Below are 15,457 nucleotides of genomic sequence, written 5' to 3'. Positions count from 1 at the left end.
GGATCTGACAAGTTTAAACACCTGGAGCCACGAATCAAATATGAAGTTCAACGCCTCCAAATGCAAAGTGCTAACAATTACGCGAAAGAAAACACCTGTAAATCATGAATATCATCTTGGCGAGGTAAACATACAACGCGTTCAGGAAGAAAAAGACCTCGGTGTAACTATTACTAAAAATCTAACGTGGGACTCGCATGTAATGCGTATTGTACTCAAGGCTAATAGAATGCTGGGACTCTTAAAGAGAACCTGCCCACTTATGACCGACATCAAAGTAAGGCGGACACTTTATCTATCTCTCGTGAAGTGACAGCTTACTTATGCCACGGAAGTTTGGTCTCCTGCTAGTGTCAATTTGAGAACAATCTTAGAAAGAGTCCAGAGGCGCGCCACTCGCTGGATACTAAGAACTAGAATCGGCGAGATGTCCTACAAACAACGGTTGCTGACTCTTCGCTTGTTACCACTAACATATGACAGGGAACTGAGAGATCTTTGATTTCTCTATAACTGTATTTCTGGATATACTGACCTAAAAATTGAACGATATGTTACTTTTACCACACATGGCCGGTCCCGCTCTAAGAACCCCACCCTCGTACTAAAACCTGCTTACTGTAAAACCGCAACTTTTCAAGCTTCTTTTTTCAATAGAATTGTAAAACCCTGGAACACTATCTGTAATCTCGCCCCTCAAGACAAATTTTCTAGCCCAAGTTTATTCAAATATTTTTTGCACGCCACTTATTTTACTTTACTGGACACTACCTATGATATTGACATGCCCTGCTCCTGGTTCCTCTTCCGTAACTGCCCTTGCCACCGCTCTTAATTTTCTGTGACTAATATTATCCGCATCTTGTTTTAAACTATTGTAATTAATTAGATTTAACTATAACTTTTAACTATAAGTAATTATTAGATTTTATTGTAATTTTTATCAAATTTAAGATTTTCTATCACCATTCTTACTAGCTTCTAGGGTTGCGCCTCGCATGGGTAACTATTTTCCCGTTCGCGCAATTCCTATTGGTCCTTTTCTTCTTTTAATTATATTGTAATTTTGTGACCAATAAAGTTGATAGAATAGAATAATAGTAACCGCGCAAACATCATAGCGAGGCTGAGATTGACCAGCAAAATGTAATAAACACAGTTATTATATAAAAGTGAGTGGTATACCGACTGGTAAGAAACTGACAACAACGATATGATATCCTCACATGTGAAGATATCATGTTTGATAACATTTCTCTTTTGTCCCTTTAAGGTTACTTCCCACCTTCGCGGGTGCCCTTCCGGAAAAAAATCGTACGCGCGCCAGTTTCAATAAAACCCCAACAAACTATATATCATAAGAAAGCTTAATAAATGTACTTTACGAAAAAAATACAATTTCAGCAATGCTTTCTTTTAGGAAGTGTCAGGAGGCGGTAAGGCGCGAAACGACCGAGGCTTCTTCTATTGAATTTATCGGCTATCGGATTCCGCAGTACGAGCAAAATGGCTGCACAGTCCTATTCACAAGGCATCAATCAACAAAAGCGTATCGGGCTTTTTCGATATTCTGATTCGTTGTCTAGATATCCACATCTAAAGTTGGAGTAGCTAAAAATATGCGAGACGTGTTGCGTAAATGGACGCCACGGGAAAATGTGTTAAATATCAAAATTTCCCGACACACTTTGGTTTGTCAGTATCTCTGGAATGTTCTGGCGAAATTTCACGAAAATCCGTCAAATTTGCATACCCTATAAATTCGCTCAAAGTGGATGTATTCCGCCAAAAATCAAATGCGAGATTTTCGCTAGTAAAGGTTCGTAAACAACTCGCGCCACGCCCGGAGATTATCACGCCTGATAAAACCGCAAACCAGTGGAACATCAGGACCTCCTAGTGTCTACGACAATAGATCAAGATTTCCCGGGAAAAGCATCGCATTGCAACATGTTTTTTTTTTTTCTTTTATCTCGCTCAGTGGAGTTCAATTTAGGACGGCGACGTAATGTAATGGGCACAGACGTCAAAGGCAAAGGCAAAGGCAAAGGTAAAACCCGCGCCAAAAATGTTTAAGGCGGAAAATGTGCCGCTGAAAAACAAGACGTTAAGGAATTGACGGACAGCTTAAGAAATACCCTTACTGCTGAAATGAGTTCCCTTGGGTAGGTTTTATTTTCTTCATCGCTTCCGCCAGATCCCGACGAAGAATCTTGTTCGCAGCCTGCACTGACGTTGACTTTGATTTTTAAGCTACTTGTTCCAAGGATATTTGAACGCTCCGGATCTTCAGCAGATGCTGAGATTGTCGAAGGCGTTTGGCCAAACCAAGAGCCTTTGTCGCTTTCGGCAAGGTTTTTTTTTCTCTCCTTGACAATGAGGCGCTTTTTCTTTCTTCTTTGGGCCGGTTTTTTTCGTTTGCTTTGCCCAAGGAATTTTTTCTGCTTTTGATTTTTCCATAGGAGTTAGCGTAAAGAGTTTTCACGTGGGAATTTTTGTCAAGTACGTGATGTAAATAAAAATATGCAAATGACATGAAATACGAGCGATGAGCGTTTGCCGCGAAAATTTCCCCAGGGTTCTCGCCCTTTGACAAGATTATGACACCTTCTTAGTTTATTAACTTTATTTGAAAATACGTTTTTTCTAAATAACTCGGACGCTTTTTGAGATTTTTAATGTTTTTCCTTTGAAAACACTAGATAAAATGACGAACTTAAATTTTGTCAAATAAGAGAAGAAACGATGTTTTTGGCCTCTGAAGGTGGGAAGTAACCTTAACTTGTATGATCGAAATATCTTCGGATCTTCTTCGGTCGTCTTCAGTATTCTTCGGCAATCCTCGGAAATCTTGGGAAAATGTTCGGAAATGTTCTTAAAATGCTCGGAAACGTTCCTCTGGCCTTCGGAACAATTTTGGAAAATCTTCGGAAATCTTTGGAAAGTGGTCGGAAATCTTTGGAAAATCGTCAAAAACAGCGTCATCAGCATGTCTATATAATAAAAAGAACGTTACACGTTACCTCGAAGATATGAATTTTATGTTCTCGTGGCAAAAACAATATCTCACTCGTTCACTGCGCTCACTCGTGCGATATAGTTCTTGCCACTCGAACATAAAATTCATATCTTTTCGCCAACGTGTAATATCCTCTATGTATTTTGCTTGTTCGTGAGGGCTTTCGGAGTATATTTTGCTTTTTAAATGACCATAAAAGTTCTCTGTATACATGATTGGGTCGGTATAGGAACAAGACTATTTAATACACGATCTGATCTGAATCGCTGGTTTACACTGTCATGCCATCAAAAATAAAAATAAAAATTAGAAATCGTGACCATTCTGGGATTGAGCGATTTCCAATACATAACTTTATCCGTCCTTAGAGCAGGCGGAGCCTGGTCCAAATAGTTCAATCTATTGTTTGTTAAGTCGCAACCCGTGCATCCAGATTTTAAAGTATCAAAGAGTGTCAGAACAGACTTGTCATTTAATAACAAACTTACTCGTTCAACAAACAGTTGAAGGTTCGATTAAGAATATTAAACCTTTTTGAATAGACTATATTACAATATACCATAGATTAAAATAAATTCAAGAATAAAAATTTTCTTTAAATCAACTTAAAGACGGCATTAATTTCCCCTTTCGGGTTAAGACATTTCCATGTAAATGAGACCTAACAAATATCAATACTAAACTTATAAAACGATACATTGATTATCTTGTACATAATAGCATAAAGCTGGGCGAAAACGTCTGGGGCCATTGCTAGTCGTTACGTAATTATACAAAAAGATGGGTGGCTAAGTAGCTGCAGCAGTATAACTTTGCAAAAACCGATATCTACCCTGGTTCAAGACGTTTTCACTTTTCTGTTTCTCAGTTAAGGACCAGGACATCCCATATCATATAGAAATATCTAATTCTACAGTCGACCTAATCATTGAATTGGTCTAGAGCAGACTGTAATTTCATCTTGCTCTCTTTTGAAGCTCGTTATGTACAATTTCCTATCACTATTTATCATCAAGAGGAACATTTCCTCAAGTCTGTTCAATGAAGCGGCTCCCTTTAAGTGAAGACTTTAAAAATTAATACAATTCGTTTCGGAAATTACCATCTTAATCTTATTTTTTGACTTTACCTGATAATATTGACATTCTATATATCTACTCTAGAGACTGCCACTAAGGTCGAAGTAGTTCAGAAACCTGGTCGTGTCTAAGTTACAGCCTTACCATTGAGGTAAAATCTTAAAATTTTAAAATCGCAAACTAATTATGACTAGTGACAAAGCTTGTTTAACTCTACTGCTTCTCGGCTCATTGTTGTAAGTTCGCACCTTTCGCAACGAACCATAACTGAACTGGACACCTGGAATAGGTCTTTAAGACACTTGAGACACGTCCCCTTCATCTCTGTCCAAGGTAGACAGTTGTCGGTTGAAGTAACAGGTGAACCTGTTGTTGATGTCGACTCTAGTGGACGAGGACCGTAAATTAGCACTTCCATTAGATGGAAAGCCAGCTAGTCATAGAACACAGAGCTGGTACTACGTGTAATCAACTGCATGCGGCTTCTTGACCACAATTTGAGAACATGAAGAGATGTTGGACGAGGGCACTAAGTTCCTTTGGGCTTCACTCCACTAACAAATCCAAAAAATCAAAACGTTTCAACCTTTGCAGTACAGGGCTCAAACATGGATGCACATTTTGCATACCGTTACACAATGCATTCACTTTGAAATGTATCATAGCCCGTTTCTCACCGCCTTTCTGCTACACAATATTGAGTAATACGAAGCATTGCGCAAGTGAGCTTTTCCCTACTTTGTTGTCTGGGAATAGTTTCAGTAATAAATCAAACTTAACTATTATCAGTATGAAAGGTCATGCTGTGGTTGTATTATTATTTACACTCTTCCTTTGTAATTGCTGGTTTACTAAGCTCAACAGTCCACCTCTTTTTTCAGCTGGCCTTGATGGCTCCAAGCCAGAGTTTTTCCGGTTTTAATTGTTCCTCTATAGCTTCTTAATAATCGATGCAAAATCATGTGCGATTTTAGTAGAATTCTACTCGTACACTAATGCAGAAGTTGCAATTTGATTGGCTGAGGTATCATACACCATAAGTGGTACGAGCTGCAGACGATAGAGACCTATGGGCGAACATCAGGAGCGGCAATAGTGCCCGCTCAGCGAAGTGATCATAAAACGCACCTTTCCCCTACAGTTTTTTTTTGTTGTTGTTGTTTGTTTGTTTGATTTTGGTTTTGGTTTTGTTTTTGTTTTTGTTTTTCTGATAAAAATAAAAAATAACCCTCCCGTGCGGATTTTGGTTAAAAGAGAGAAGGAAAACTAGTTTTTAGACTGAAAGTTTGGTAAAGTAAAACGTTAAGAGGGTGAAGAGGTTTCAAGATTGTGGACAAAAGCTACCTTTGAAATTTCTCGTTTCCCGGATTTTTGCAAGTCAACAGTTGACAAAAAAGATTGTTTGGACATGTACTAATTTGATGTCACTCAAAAAGGGCACCTCGATGGAACATACGAAAGCTCAAAGCGCTCCATAGCGGTTAGAGATTTCAATTAATAAATTCGTGTTCTCTTCACCTTTGAGAAACGCGGCCACGGGAAAAATTGGCATTGAAGAATGAAGGCGATAGAGTGTGTATGTCTGTTAGGAAGTTGGATTGTGTGGCGGAAGAGGGTTTCTTGTACAGGTGTAACAACATAAACGACTCAGTGCCAAACCTCTGCACCCCTCAACTAAATTAGTGTAATTAATGATTAAAAAACTGTTACCTAAAAAAGTTTTGCAGCAACTGACTTGAACCCATCTTTTCCATTTTTTGGCGCATGAAGTTGATTATGTTTTTCTTCCTCTCAGTGTATCCCGTCATATCTAGATCTTCTATGATTTCCAAAGGATTCTTTCCTTCGTTGTTGTGCATCGTTTTCCATTTTAGTGGCTTGAAAAGAGGAAACAGTTTCTCGAAGGAAACTTTTGACGCTGAAAGAACGCAATGATGTAGAGCGGTATTCCCATCATCGTCGGCGCTTCCAAAAGATATTTCTTTTTTACGTCTTGTGAAAGTGGGGACTAGTTTGACATTTCCACTTTTTATTGCCACTGACAAAGCAGACATTCCTGGAATCAATCCTTTTGTTGCTGAATGGTTTCTGTCAAAGGTCTTGGGCAGCGTACAGTTGATATCTACCTTTCTTTCAATGATAAGGTGCTGCATCACATGAGGGCTCATGGTAGGCAGAGAACAAGCTTTCAGGAGTGCAGTGTAACCTTTGTCGTCTTTCGCCTGCAGCTGATCGGTGGAAAAACGCGAGAGCTTTTCTTTCACGTATTGCGCCGAAAGATCATTACTTCCTGTTTTCTCGCCGTCTTTCCTACTGCTGCTCGGCAGGTTCCTAAATTCCCTCCAAAGACTGACGATATCTTTTGTGACATCGTTGGTTCCTTCTATATGTCCAGGATCTTCACTTCTTGCATCTCGTTTCTTTGCCGAGGTCTCTTGGTCCTCACTTAGAATGCTGATATTGGATACATTGTCAACCTCTTCATTTTCTTCTCCACCAGATTCAAAAAAATCCATTTTCCCTGATGCAATCATGATCTCTTCGTCTACATCTACCGAGTCCTCAGAATCTACTCTAATTAAATCAATCTCTCTATTCTTGTGCTTGAATTCGCTGACGACGGTCTTGGCTTGTTTTCTTTCTGGTTCAAAATTTTGTTCCCAAAAGGGATTAGGGCTGCTTAGCGATTTCTTCGGAGTACACCTTTCCTCTATTATGCTTATATCGTCAGATGCCTCCGGAAACACGCCTTCCGGTAATTGACTGCAATCTTCATCAGTTTTAAGTCGCTTGACTTCGACGCTGTCATCGGATGATTCTCGAAGGGATCTCTTTACCCTTTTCTTTGCTTTGCTCATAGGTTGCACGTTATTAAAGGACGTACCTCCGTCGACCTCTGGCTCATTTCTGATATTGGCAGGACGATTCTCAATTCTTCCAGTGATGTCTTCTGGATCATTCTTATCTTCTTCCGGAAAAGACGCCTCGACTAAAATGTATCGTAAACGATGACTCTTGGGGTCCGCGGCCGACAAAATGGAAAATTTAGCATTTCTTTTTCTCATTTCGGAGCAGAAACAAATTCCCTTCTTGCTTGCTATGGTAGCCAAACTCATCTGAGGCCACTCCTCAATTGCCTCCTCTGCACTTGCGACGAAAATAATCTTTTCTTTGATGCTGCAAAATATCTTATCCAGAAGACTTAATGTTTTACGCTCTGAATTTGTGACACAGAACGAAAGAATAACAGCAGGAACTCCATTGGTGAAATCTTCTTCCGTAGCCTCCTTTCCCTGGACTTGTTGAACTATTCTTGCTGGACAGACTGTGTTTTCCATGTCCTCTTGTTGCTCATACCCGAGACATCCTTTGAAACACTTCTCCGGACCCTTTGTGCTAACAAGGCTGGAAAGGTGTTTCAGGATAAGATCTTCTTCAAAATCTTTGGGTAGCTCGCTCGCAATTGGTCGTTCCTGAAGAATGCTATCATCTTTCCACTCAAAGATCTTTGGAAGAACAAGGTTGTTGATCCAATCTTTGTACTGAACTTTGAGAAAGCTGTAACGGTTGCATTTCACTACCCAGAGACCAACTTTATCGCAGTCGTCATTGAACCGTAGGTCTTCCCAACAAGGCCATGGACGATAGAAAACACCTTTTCCGACGGTACTCTTGACATTCAGTAAAATAGCAGCGTACACTTGGGTTCTTAAATATGGAGTTACTGTGACTGGAATACTTCTGATAAGACCCAGTACTCCGTAGCTCTCGTGTTGCTTGTTTCCAAACAGCTTCGCAGGACCGGTGTAGCTATACAGTGGAAAATCCTGAGATTCAAACTCGTCTGTTAAAGGATGTGGCTCATAGTTTGTCTCATCAATTGGTGGAGTGTCCTTTCCCTGCGCTATTTTCTGAAGATGGCTGAGTGGTTTGAGGAAAGAACAGCGCTGCATCTGCATCACACCATTCTCGTCTCTTAGAACTCTTTCTGAGGGTGACGATGGGTCACCAGTCCTAAATACTGCTTCGGACATCACCACCACGTTGTCATCCATCACAAAGATGTATTCCAGATTTAAGGCAAATGACATCTTTTGAATGAAAAGCCTTGCATACCCCACTCCTCCTTCATTCGGTCCAAGCTCACAGTTAGGCAACTTATCTGGCAATTGGACAATGGTAAGCACCTTTCCCCACGTGGATCTGTAAGCATCGAATTTTTCTTTGCGAACAACGACTGCTTGTATATAGGTCGCGACTTGTCCCTTCTCTTGCATTACATGGTGGTAATTCAAGGTGCACTTGCGAGGATCATCTCTGTGTGAAGCATGAAAGATCCAGAATAGGGAGGTAAGGGAATTTTGCACTTTAGCAGCTTTTCCTTCGGATCTCGTTCTCTTCAGCTGTTCGAGCAGGTACTTAAAAGATGTGTAGCTGCTTGGTACTGAACATGTAACAGTGACTGGTTCATCATCGATGTGAACCTCGAAGGTCTCCAAAACTGGTTCTTTGCCTTGGAGAAGTCGTCCACATTCGGCACATTTTTCGAAGTGGTACCAATGCCAAGCTCGAACGCCATCAGCACATTCAGTCTGCTGATATTGGTGATAAGACTTGGTCGCGTTCTGTTGCTCTCGATTCATAAGAATGAAAGGACTTTCCTCCAAGTCGTGAGTATAGAAACACCCTCCAATTGAGTACTTTCCCAATGCCACTGGTCTATCGTACAGCCTTGGAGAGTTCTTGATCGTCTTCCAATATGGAAATTGCCAATCTTGAGTTTCCATGGTCTCACTGACCGCGATCTCTTCGGAAACATGACACTGTTTATGTTGGTAAAAGATACCTTCATCAAATGCAGGTGTCGCGGAAAGAGAACCCTTCTTCTTTCCAAGAATGTCCAGTCTCAAGTCTCGTATGAGGCAAAGGTATGTTCCCGTCTTGCCAATCTGGGGCTCCGCGTGCAGAAGGATTCTGTTACAATGCTTCTTTGCGTTTTGATAATCGTAGCTATCCTTATGAGCTTCATAATCTAGCCAACGTAGTGATGAGAACTTCTCCCCTTTGCTTCTGCTGCTTTTTGTCATGTACCGATCAATTTTGTTACAAGAAATGGCACTCATTGAAGGTGACGTTCCAAGTGACTTTTGAAGCGTCTTGAACAGCACCCGCCCAACCAGTACATAAGGCGTCTCACTGGCAGAGGACGTTGAGTAACGACACATTCTTCCGAGCTCTTGAATAATAGTTGAAAGATACAATGACGAGCCTTCTTTGAACTCGCAACTACTGTCATAGTTGAGGCGAAGGTCGAGGCAATCAAAGCTTTGGGGAAATGTGTCTCCCATCCGACCTTTTTCAACCAGGATGAGAACGCAAGCCAGATTTTCAAGGTCCTCATACTGCGTTATCGATTTATGCACATGGTCACAGTAACCACACCTTTTGCGGCCAGCTTGTGGCTTTAAGACACGGCAACGGCAGTCGAACTTGTCGGCGCAGATTTCTGGTTGAAGATTCCAAAAGAAGGGACTTGATGATTTCATCAGCTGTTTCTCGATCTGAATGCGGCCATAGTCTCTGATGACTTCGAAACATTCTTCAAGAAAAGACACTGATCGCGTCAGTCGTAGAGTGAAATAAAATTGATCAGCGGTTTTCATGCTCCTGGCTCGAACAATTTTCATTCTTCCCATCTTTCCTTTCCCACTCCGGATTAGATTTTCTACCAAGGAACTTGTTTCGCCTTTTTTGAGATTACTCATCCATTCTTCAAACATCTCTTGGAAGTCATTTAGCTGCAGCCTTTGTTTTATTTCTTTAATCTCGCTGATGAGGCGAGGGTCTTCCATAATTTTTTGCAGTTCATTCAAAGGAAGATGCATAATGCAGGCCACAAATGAAGTAATCACCTCTTTCTTTACTTTCTTTAACTCCTCTTGCTTTTCTGTCGTTGAATTGTGCTTACCCAATCTTCCCAATTGCTTCATGTTTTCTTTAAAATCGTCCGTCGCTTTGTCACAGAGTTCTTTTCGAACAAACTCGAAAGCTTCCGGCTCAATGTACTTTTTGGAATTTGTTGTTTCTTTCCTTAGTTTGTGGACAAATAAAGTGACTTTTCGGTCAAACTCAGCGACAGGTGATTCATCGATATTAGAAGTTAGTGCTTTCCGTATTTTCTCTTCACTGTCGTAAACGCTGGCAAGGAGAATGTAGTAGCAGTACTCCGAACATAGCAAGGCATCAACTGAGAAGGAGGGAGCGTCTGTTTTAGACATTTTCTTCTGTCTCTTCGCCTTGTCCACGATCTTTTGGAAAAAGCCATCTTCCCTTATCTTCTGCTCGTTTCTGTTGGAAGAGTTCATGGTGCTCAGGTAGAAATTCAAACTCATATACTGTTGTCCAACTAAGTCAACTTCCGCCGGCCCAGATCGATCAATGAAGAATTGGTAGGAGACGAAGGAGATCCTAGCTACCTCTGGTGTTGGTTTCATGATCGACACACCACATTTGCGCTCCACTTTGGCTGGTTTTAGACTGACATAACCATGTTCATCAACAGCAAGATAGTGATTTTGTTTTTCACATAAACAAAACGCCAGAACTCCAACTCCAAAATCTAGCTTCACTTCAAATCTTGTTGGATTTGGGGAGTCAACTTTGGCAACCAAATTTCCGTCTGCATCTTGACTAACTGTCAGAGGCTTCGCTTGTTGCTGTTCGTTGCTTGGCAAAACTTTGAGGATCACGATGCCGTTGCTGCCTTGTACAATAAAATCATTAGCGTCGTCTTCAGTACATGTAACACCCAGCTCTCCGTCGGGAGAAACCTGAAGGTATTGATTTGGTGCATCTTTGTTATTTAGAGTTGATTTGAGCTTCATCCGCATCCCCCTTTCGAAGTTTTTCAATTCGACTTCTGACCAGTGGACAACGTGAAGTTCTACTTCTTTTGAGTTGTTTTTAACATGCTCTTCCAAGTCAAGTTCTCTTTCCAGCACCACAAGGTCACCTGCTTGATAATCATTCCGAACGGTAGAGATTTCGTTGTTAAGAAGACTGCATCGGACCTCTGGAAGACGAGAGTTCTGTGTTAGGAGGTTGAAGGGTGTTGCAGAGATCTGGACAACAACCACATTTTGGGGCGATTTTTCTTTACACCATTCGTTGATGAAGAGATTATGAGCAGAAGGTTTCTCTTCCTTGTCTTTCGTGATTCCCCAGTGACATTCATCTGCTATGATGACGAAGAGGGTGTTGGGCTTTTCATGAACATCCCTTTTGAGTTCTTGAAAGTGCTTTTCCGTTTCTGTGCTGTGAACGTACATAAACATCCGTTTCTTACCATGTAAGCCATCTCGTGATTCCAGTTCCTCTTTCGACAATACACCAGCATTGGGATGACAGATCCTCTTCTCTGTCTGATCGCTGAGCATTCTATACCTGGCCGTGTACACCACGAACTCCACATCGTTAAAGACATCGCTCAGGCTCGAAATGTTGTGGTAATGCGACATAATGGTGTCAATTCGCTTCTTTAAGATAGCTGCCATCTCTATTTGCGAAGGATAATAGCAAGGCGTTTCAGGATTCGCTTGAACCTCTTCGTTAATCTCTTGTTCTTCGTCTGAGGGGTATCCATCTTCCACTGTAATGTCTTGGCCTTCCTCAATTTCTTCATCAATCTCCTCCAGGTCAGCATAGAACGCGATGTCCTCAGCAATAGCCTGATTAAGATTTTTCCGCAGTTCTCCAGTGGGGTCTGTGTCGTTGTTGATTAGGACGTCGATGCTTCTAATCGTTCCCTCTAGTGGATAGGGAGCAATGGAATCTCCAGACCTCTTGACGATTTCACGGACTCTTGAATTAGTTTCATCGTCAGTTACACGAAACCACTTTAGACGCCTACGGTTAAATTTTCGAAGCTCTTCTTCTAATGCTGAAGACGGTTGGAGGAGTTGAATGAACTTTTCCGTTTCTCCATCGGATATAGCATCAATGATTTCGCATAAAAAGTCACAGAAAAGGGAATCAGTCATAAAATCTGGGATCTCCCAATAGAACAAACCGTCATAGTCCCCATGTAACTGAAGAGTGCATTCCGAATCCTCGGAAATGGAGAAATGAACGACCACAGGAAGTGTCAAATCGCGCATGACGTCACCTGGAACATAGGATAATACAGTTTTAATTTGTTCGTGTCAGTAGATAGTAGATAATCAAAAGGTTAAAAAGCTCGGCCCCCGCTAGTTTAATATCCCGCCATTAATCAATCATTACGCCTCGTTAATTATCCGGGCCTGAACCCTGCCTAGGTCAATCCTTGGGGTAATTCAAGGCACTTTATTTCCACAGTTCTTCCAACAATTTTCGCTAAGGTTCTTACGTGTAATACTCTTAGTAACTCGATAATGTGAAAATCGTACAAGGTGAACATACCAATACCAAGTTCTTTCTCCCTGGGCTATTTTGCCCAAGCTATTTTGCTCATGAGCAGAATAAACGTATAATTCTCTATGCTCTCTTGTAATGCCAGCCATCTTTCTGCAAACGCCTTCATTTAGGGATGCGCGTTGCCACGATTACCGTACCCGAGCCGTATCGACTGTGTTGGCATTCTGCGATAGCAAGTCACTGACCTGATATGGCTACGATATCATCGTCTCTTAGAGGAATTTGGGTACCGTGCGATAAATACCTAATCGCACTTTTTTTCTTCGTTGCGTTTCGGCGACTTATCAGGCTCGTCGGGTCTCGCCGTGAGTATTCTGGCTCGACTACGTCTTGGTCAAATACGAACCATAGATCGATTAAACTCGCCCGAAATGCCATCCAAGGGGAAAGAAAAGGTACGAGCAGGTATAATAAAAATTTGATCGCATGCTGGGTAAAGATTTTGTGGAGATTTATATTATGCACAAATTACTACAGGCGTAGCTTCCAGTAGTACACACCCCTCTCATACCATTTTACACAACTTAATTGATTTTAAAGCAGCGCAATTTTTGTAACATGGTGTAAATCATATAGAATTGTAAATAAACACTGAACATTAAAACCAGAAAAAAATCCAAAACTATTTGAAAACCGGTTAAAAATACCTAACCGAGTTTTAAATGTGGTATGTACTTTACAAGTCACGCTAGCCATGTTTAGAAGTTATTCAAGCAAAATTCTGCTGTCTCTGCTAATATGTATTGTAATTTTTTTTCGTTTAAAATCTCGGCATTTTCTGGCTGAAAACAAAATGTTCCTCACGGGACAGGTGGAAGGTGCACGTGGGAAGACAGTTGCCCCAGCCAAATATAACTTAAATCTTTCTTTTGTAACGACTGGGACATTAGCATGTGGTTTATGTATTAAAAACAGTGACTTACCTTGGTCAGACATTTTCTTTCTTCAGGTCCTGAATCTCCCCAATGAACTATGCTTTACTGAAACCAAAGAATTAATTAAAGTATGAATTGAATGTGAAATAATAAAGTTAACTTAACACGGACGCTGGCGAAAGGTTTCATGTTAGTCAAACCAAAAGTAAAAGCACAGAAAGATTGAAAACATAGGTTTCGCCTGTCGTTGGAAGACATGCTCTGATGGGGATGTAAAAATTCTGGTAATTAAAGTTAAAAATCCTGTAAACTTGTGAAAAGGCGGAAATATCGTAAAAAGGCCACGTTTGATCAAGAGATTATCAAGGTAAGAGAGTGAATCCCCCATATAGGCCTTCTACCCAAGGTAATCCCTCTTGAGTTATTTTTAGACATGGTACCCAGTTCTTCCGAGGATGTTACTCGCGCGATGCGTGGACAGCCGAGGCGACTTTCTCGAAACTACCTGAGACGAAATGGCGGGAACGTCATTTTATATGTTTTGATTTCGTTTCATAGCAGAGATGTTTTCTGTACTCTCAGCCGCCTTTTTGTTCCGCCGGGCTTTCGTTTGTTTTGTGCTCGTTTGGCTGTTCATTATTGTGCCGTTTACTGGGTTTAAGAGAGTTTAATTGAGCGAACTTCGACGGCAACGGCAACGAGTACAATGGCTGTGTAAGCGTGCGTTATAATTCTTTGTTCATTTCTTTGCCGTTGTTTACAAAAGGTCACAAAACAACAACGTGAAATAGCCGCATTCTGCATATTCGAGAGAACGTGAACTATACGACGGCCAATTTTTAAAATTTCTTTTTCGAATTTTGACGCTGTCTTACATTTTCTGTTAGGGATATTTCTGACAGCATAGCCAAACTGAATGAATCTAAATTCTCGCGAAATTCGTAGGTTGAATATTAAGTCGTTTTTTAATCGATGTTGCCTTAGGCGTTGTTGCCGTTACTGCTTAAACTGCTTTTGCTACTTGGGCAGCAAGCGTCTGCCCGCACTTTCGACCATCTGTTTGTTCGGTTGGCTAGCTTGTGTTTGGGCGTTTGTTTGCTTTGCACTCAAATGCAGGGCTGGAAATAACAGTCGGTCACCGGACATTGTCCGACCAAATTTTGAATATGTCCGGCCAATTTCACATTTTGATCGGACATGATGTCCGAACATTTCACCAACACCCATTGTCCATCCATAAAAATTTGGTTATATAAATTGTTGAAAAGGCTCGAAGTTGCGACCGGGACGGTCGCCAATGCGGCTAAAATTTCATCTTTGGCGACCAAAAATTCTGGTTTAGTCGACAACCGAAAATATGTCTGCGTTCACAGGCTACCATAAAAGGCGACTACGTTTCTCTGTGTTGACAATAACGGTTATTTTCTCAGTCATTATGTCCTTCCAGAAATACCTAGTGAAAGATCTTTGCTTATGGGCTTCTGCCATATCATAAAGCCGAAGTGTTCATCTTTCCTGTCCTTGCCAAATAAAGTACTTTTCAGAAATCGCCCTATTATCCATTACGTGGATTGCGATATGCTGTTAGCCCTTCATGTATGTACCCTAGAGTCAACTTTGGTCAGGAGCCCATCATTAGGAGCCTGCAACTCCCATACTAAGCCTATGTCACAGTATTTTTACAGACCGGTCTATTTTTAGGCTTCTTTGCCCTCAAAAAAGGTCAGTTCCGGTCTATATGAGCGCGCATCGGTAAGGGGAAAAATGGAGGCCTCAGATGGACATGACAACCTAATCTTCCGGTGAAATTATAAAGTCTCTGCTTGTGATTGGTCACTGAGGTTGCTGCGGGGCTGAATTCGCGGTAAATTCAAACTAAAAATAGATCGGTCTGTGAAAACACCGGGACAGGAATAATTGAGGAAGTTGCACACTCCTAGTGATGGGCTCCTGCGTAGAAAACTAGGTTTGCTTGAAGAACATATAATCAGGAGATAACCAGGAGAGATTGGTGCAGTCATCTAGTAGAT

General features: G+C 41.2%; 1 protein-coding gene across 3 annotated transcripts in view; it reads right to left on the bottom strand.

Annotated features, from left to right (window-relative positions):
• Nucleotides 1-15,457, bottom strand: part of LOC145499962 (uncharacterized) — a 33,591-nt gene that overhangs the window by 6,305 nt on the left and 11,829 nt on the right. The window contains exons 3-5 of one of the 3 annotated variants that reach the window (XM_081479479.1): nucleotides 13,476-13,532; nucleotides 5,809-12,262; nucleotides 4,316-4,482 (exon numbers count right to left, since the gene is read on the bottom strand). The exons of 1 other annotated variant lie outside the window; for it this stretch is intronic. In XM_081479479.1, the coding sequence (XP_081335605.1) occupies nucleotides 4,392-4,482; nucleotides 5,809-12,262; nucleotides 13,476-13,488 (6,558 nt within the window). In that variant the 5' untranslated portion in view covers nucleotides 13,489-13,532 and the 3' untranslated portion in view covers nucleotides 4,316-4,391. Of the gene's footprint in view, nucleotides 1-4,315; nucleotides 4,653-5,808; nucleotides 12,263-13,475; nucleotides 13,533-15,457 lie in introns of those variants that run through there. One more of the 3 variants, XM_081479480.1, reaches the window with a different exon arrangement.

The sequence above is a fragment of the Orbicella franksi genome, chromosome 10 (assembly GCF_964199315.1).
Source record: "Orbicella franksi chromosome 10, jaOrbFran1.1, whole genome shotgun sequence".
NCBI classification, from domain to species: domain Eukaryota; kingdom Metazoa; phylum Cnidaria; class Anthozoa; order Scleractinia; family Merulinidae; genus Orbicella; species Orbicella franksi.
The sequence above is the reverse complement of the archived record's forward strand: the minus strand, read 5'-3'. Positions and strand labels throughout refer to the sequence as shown.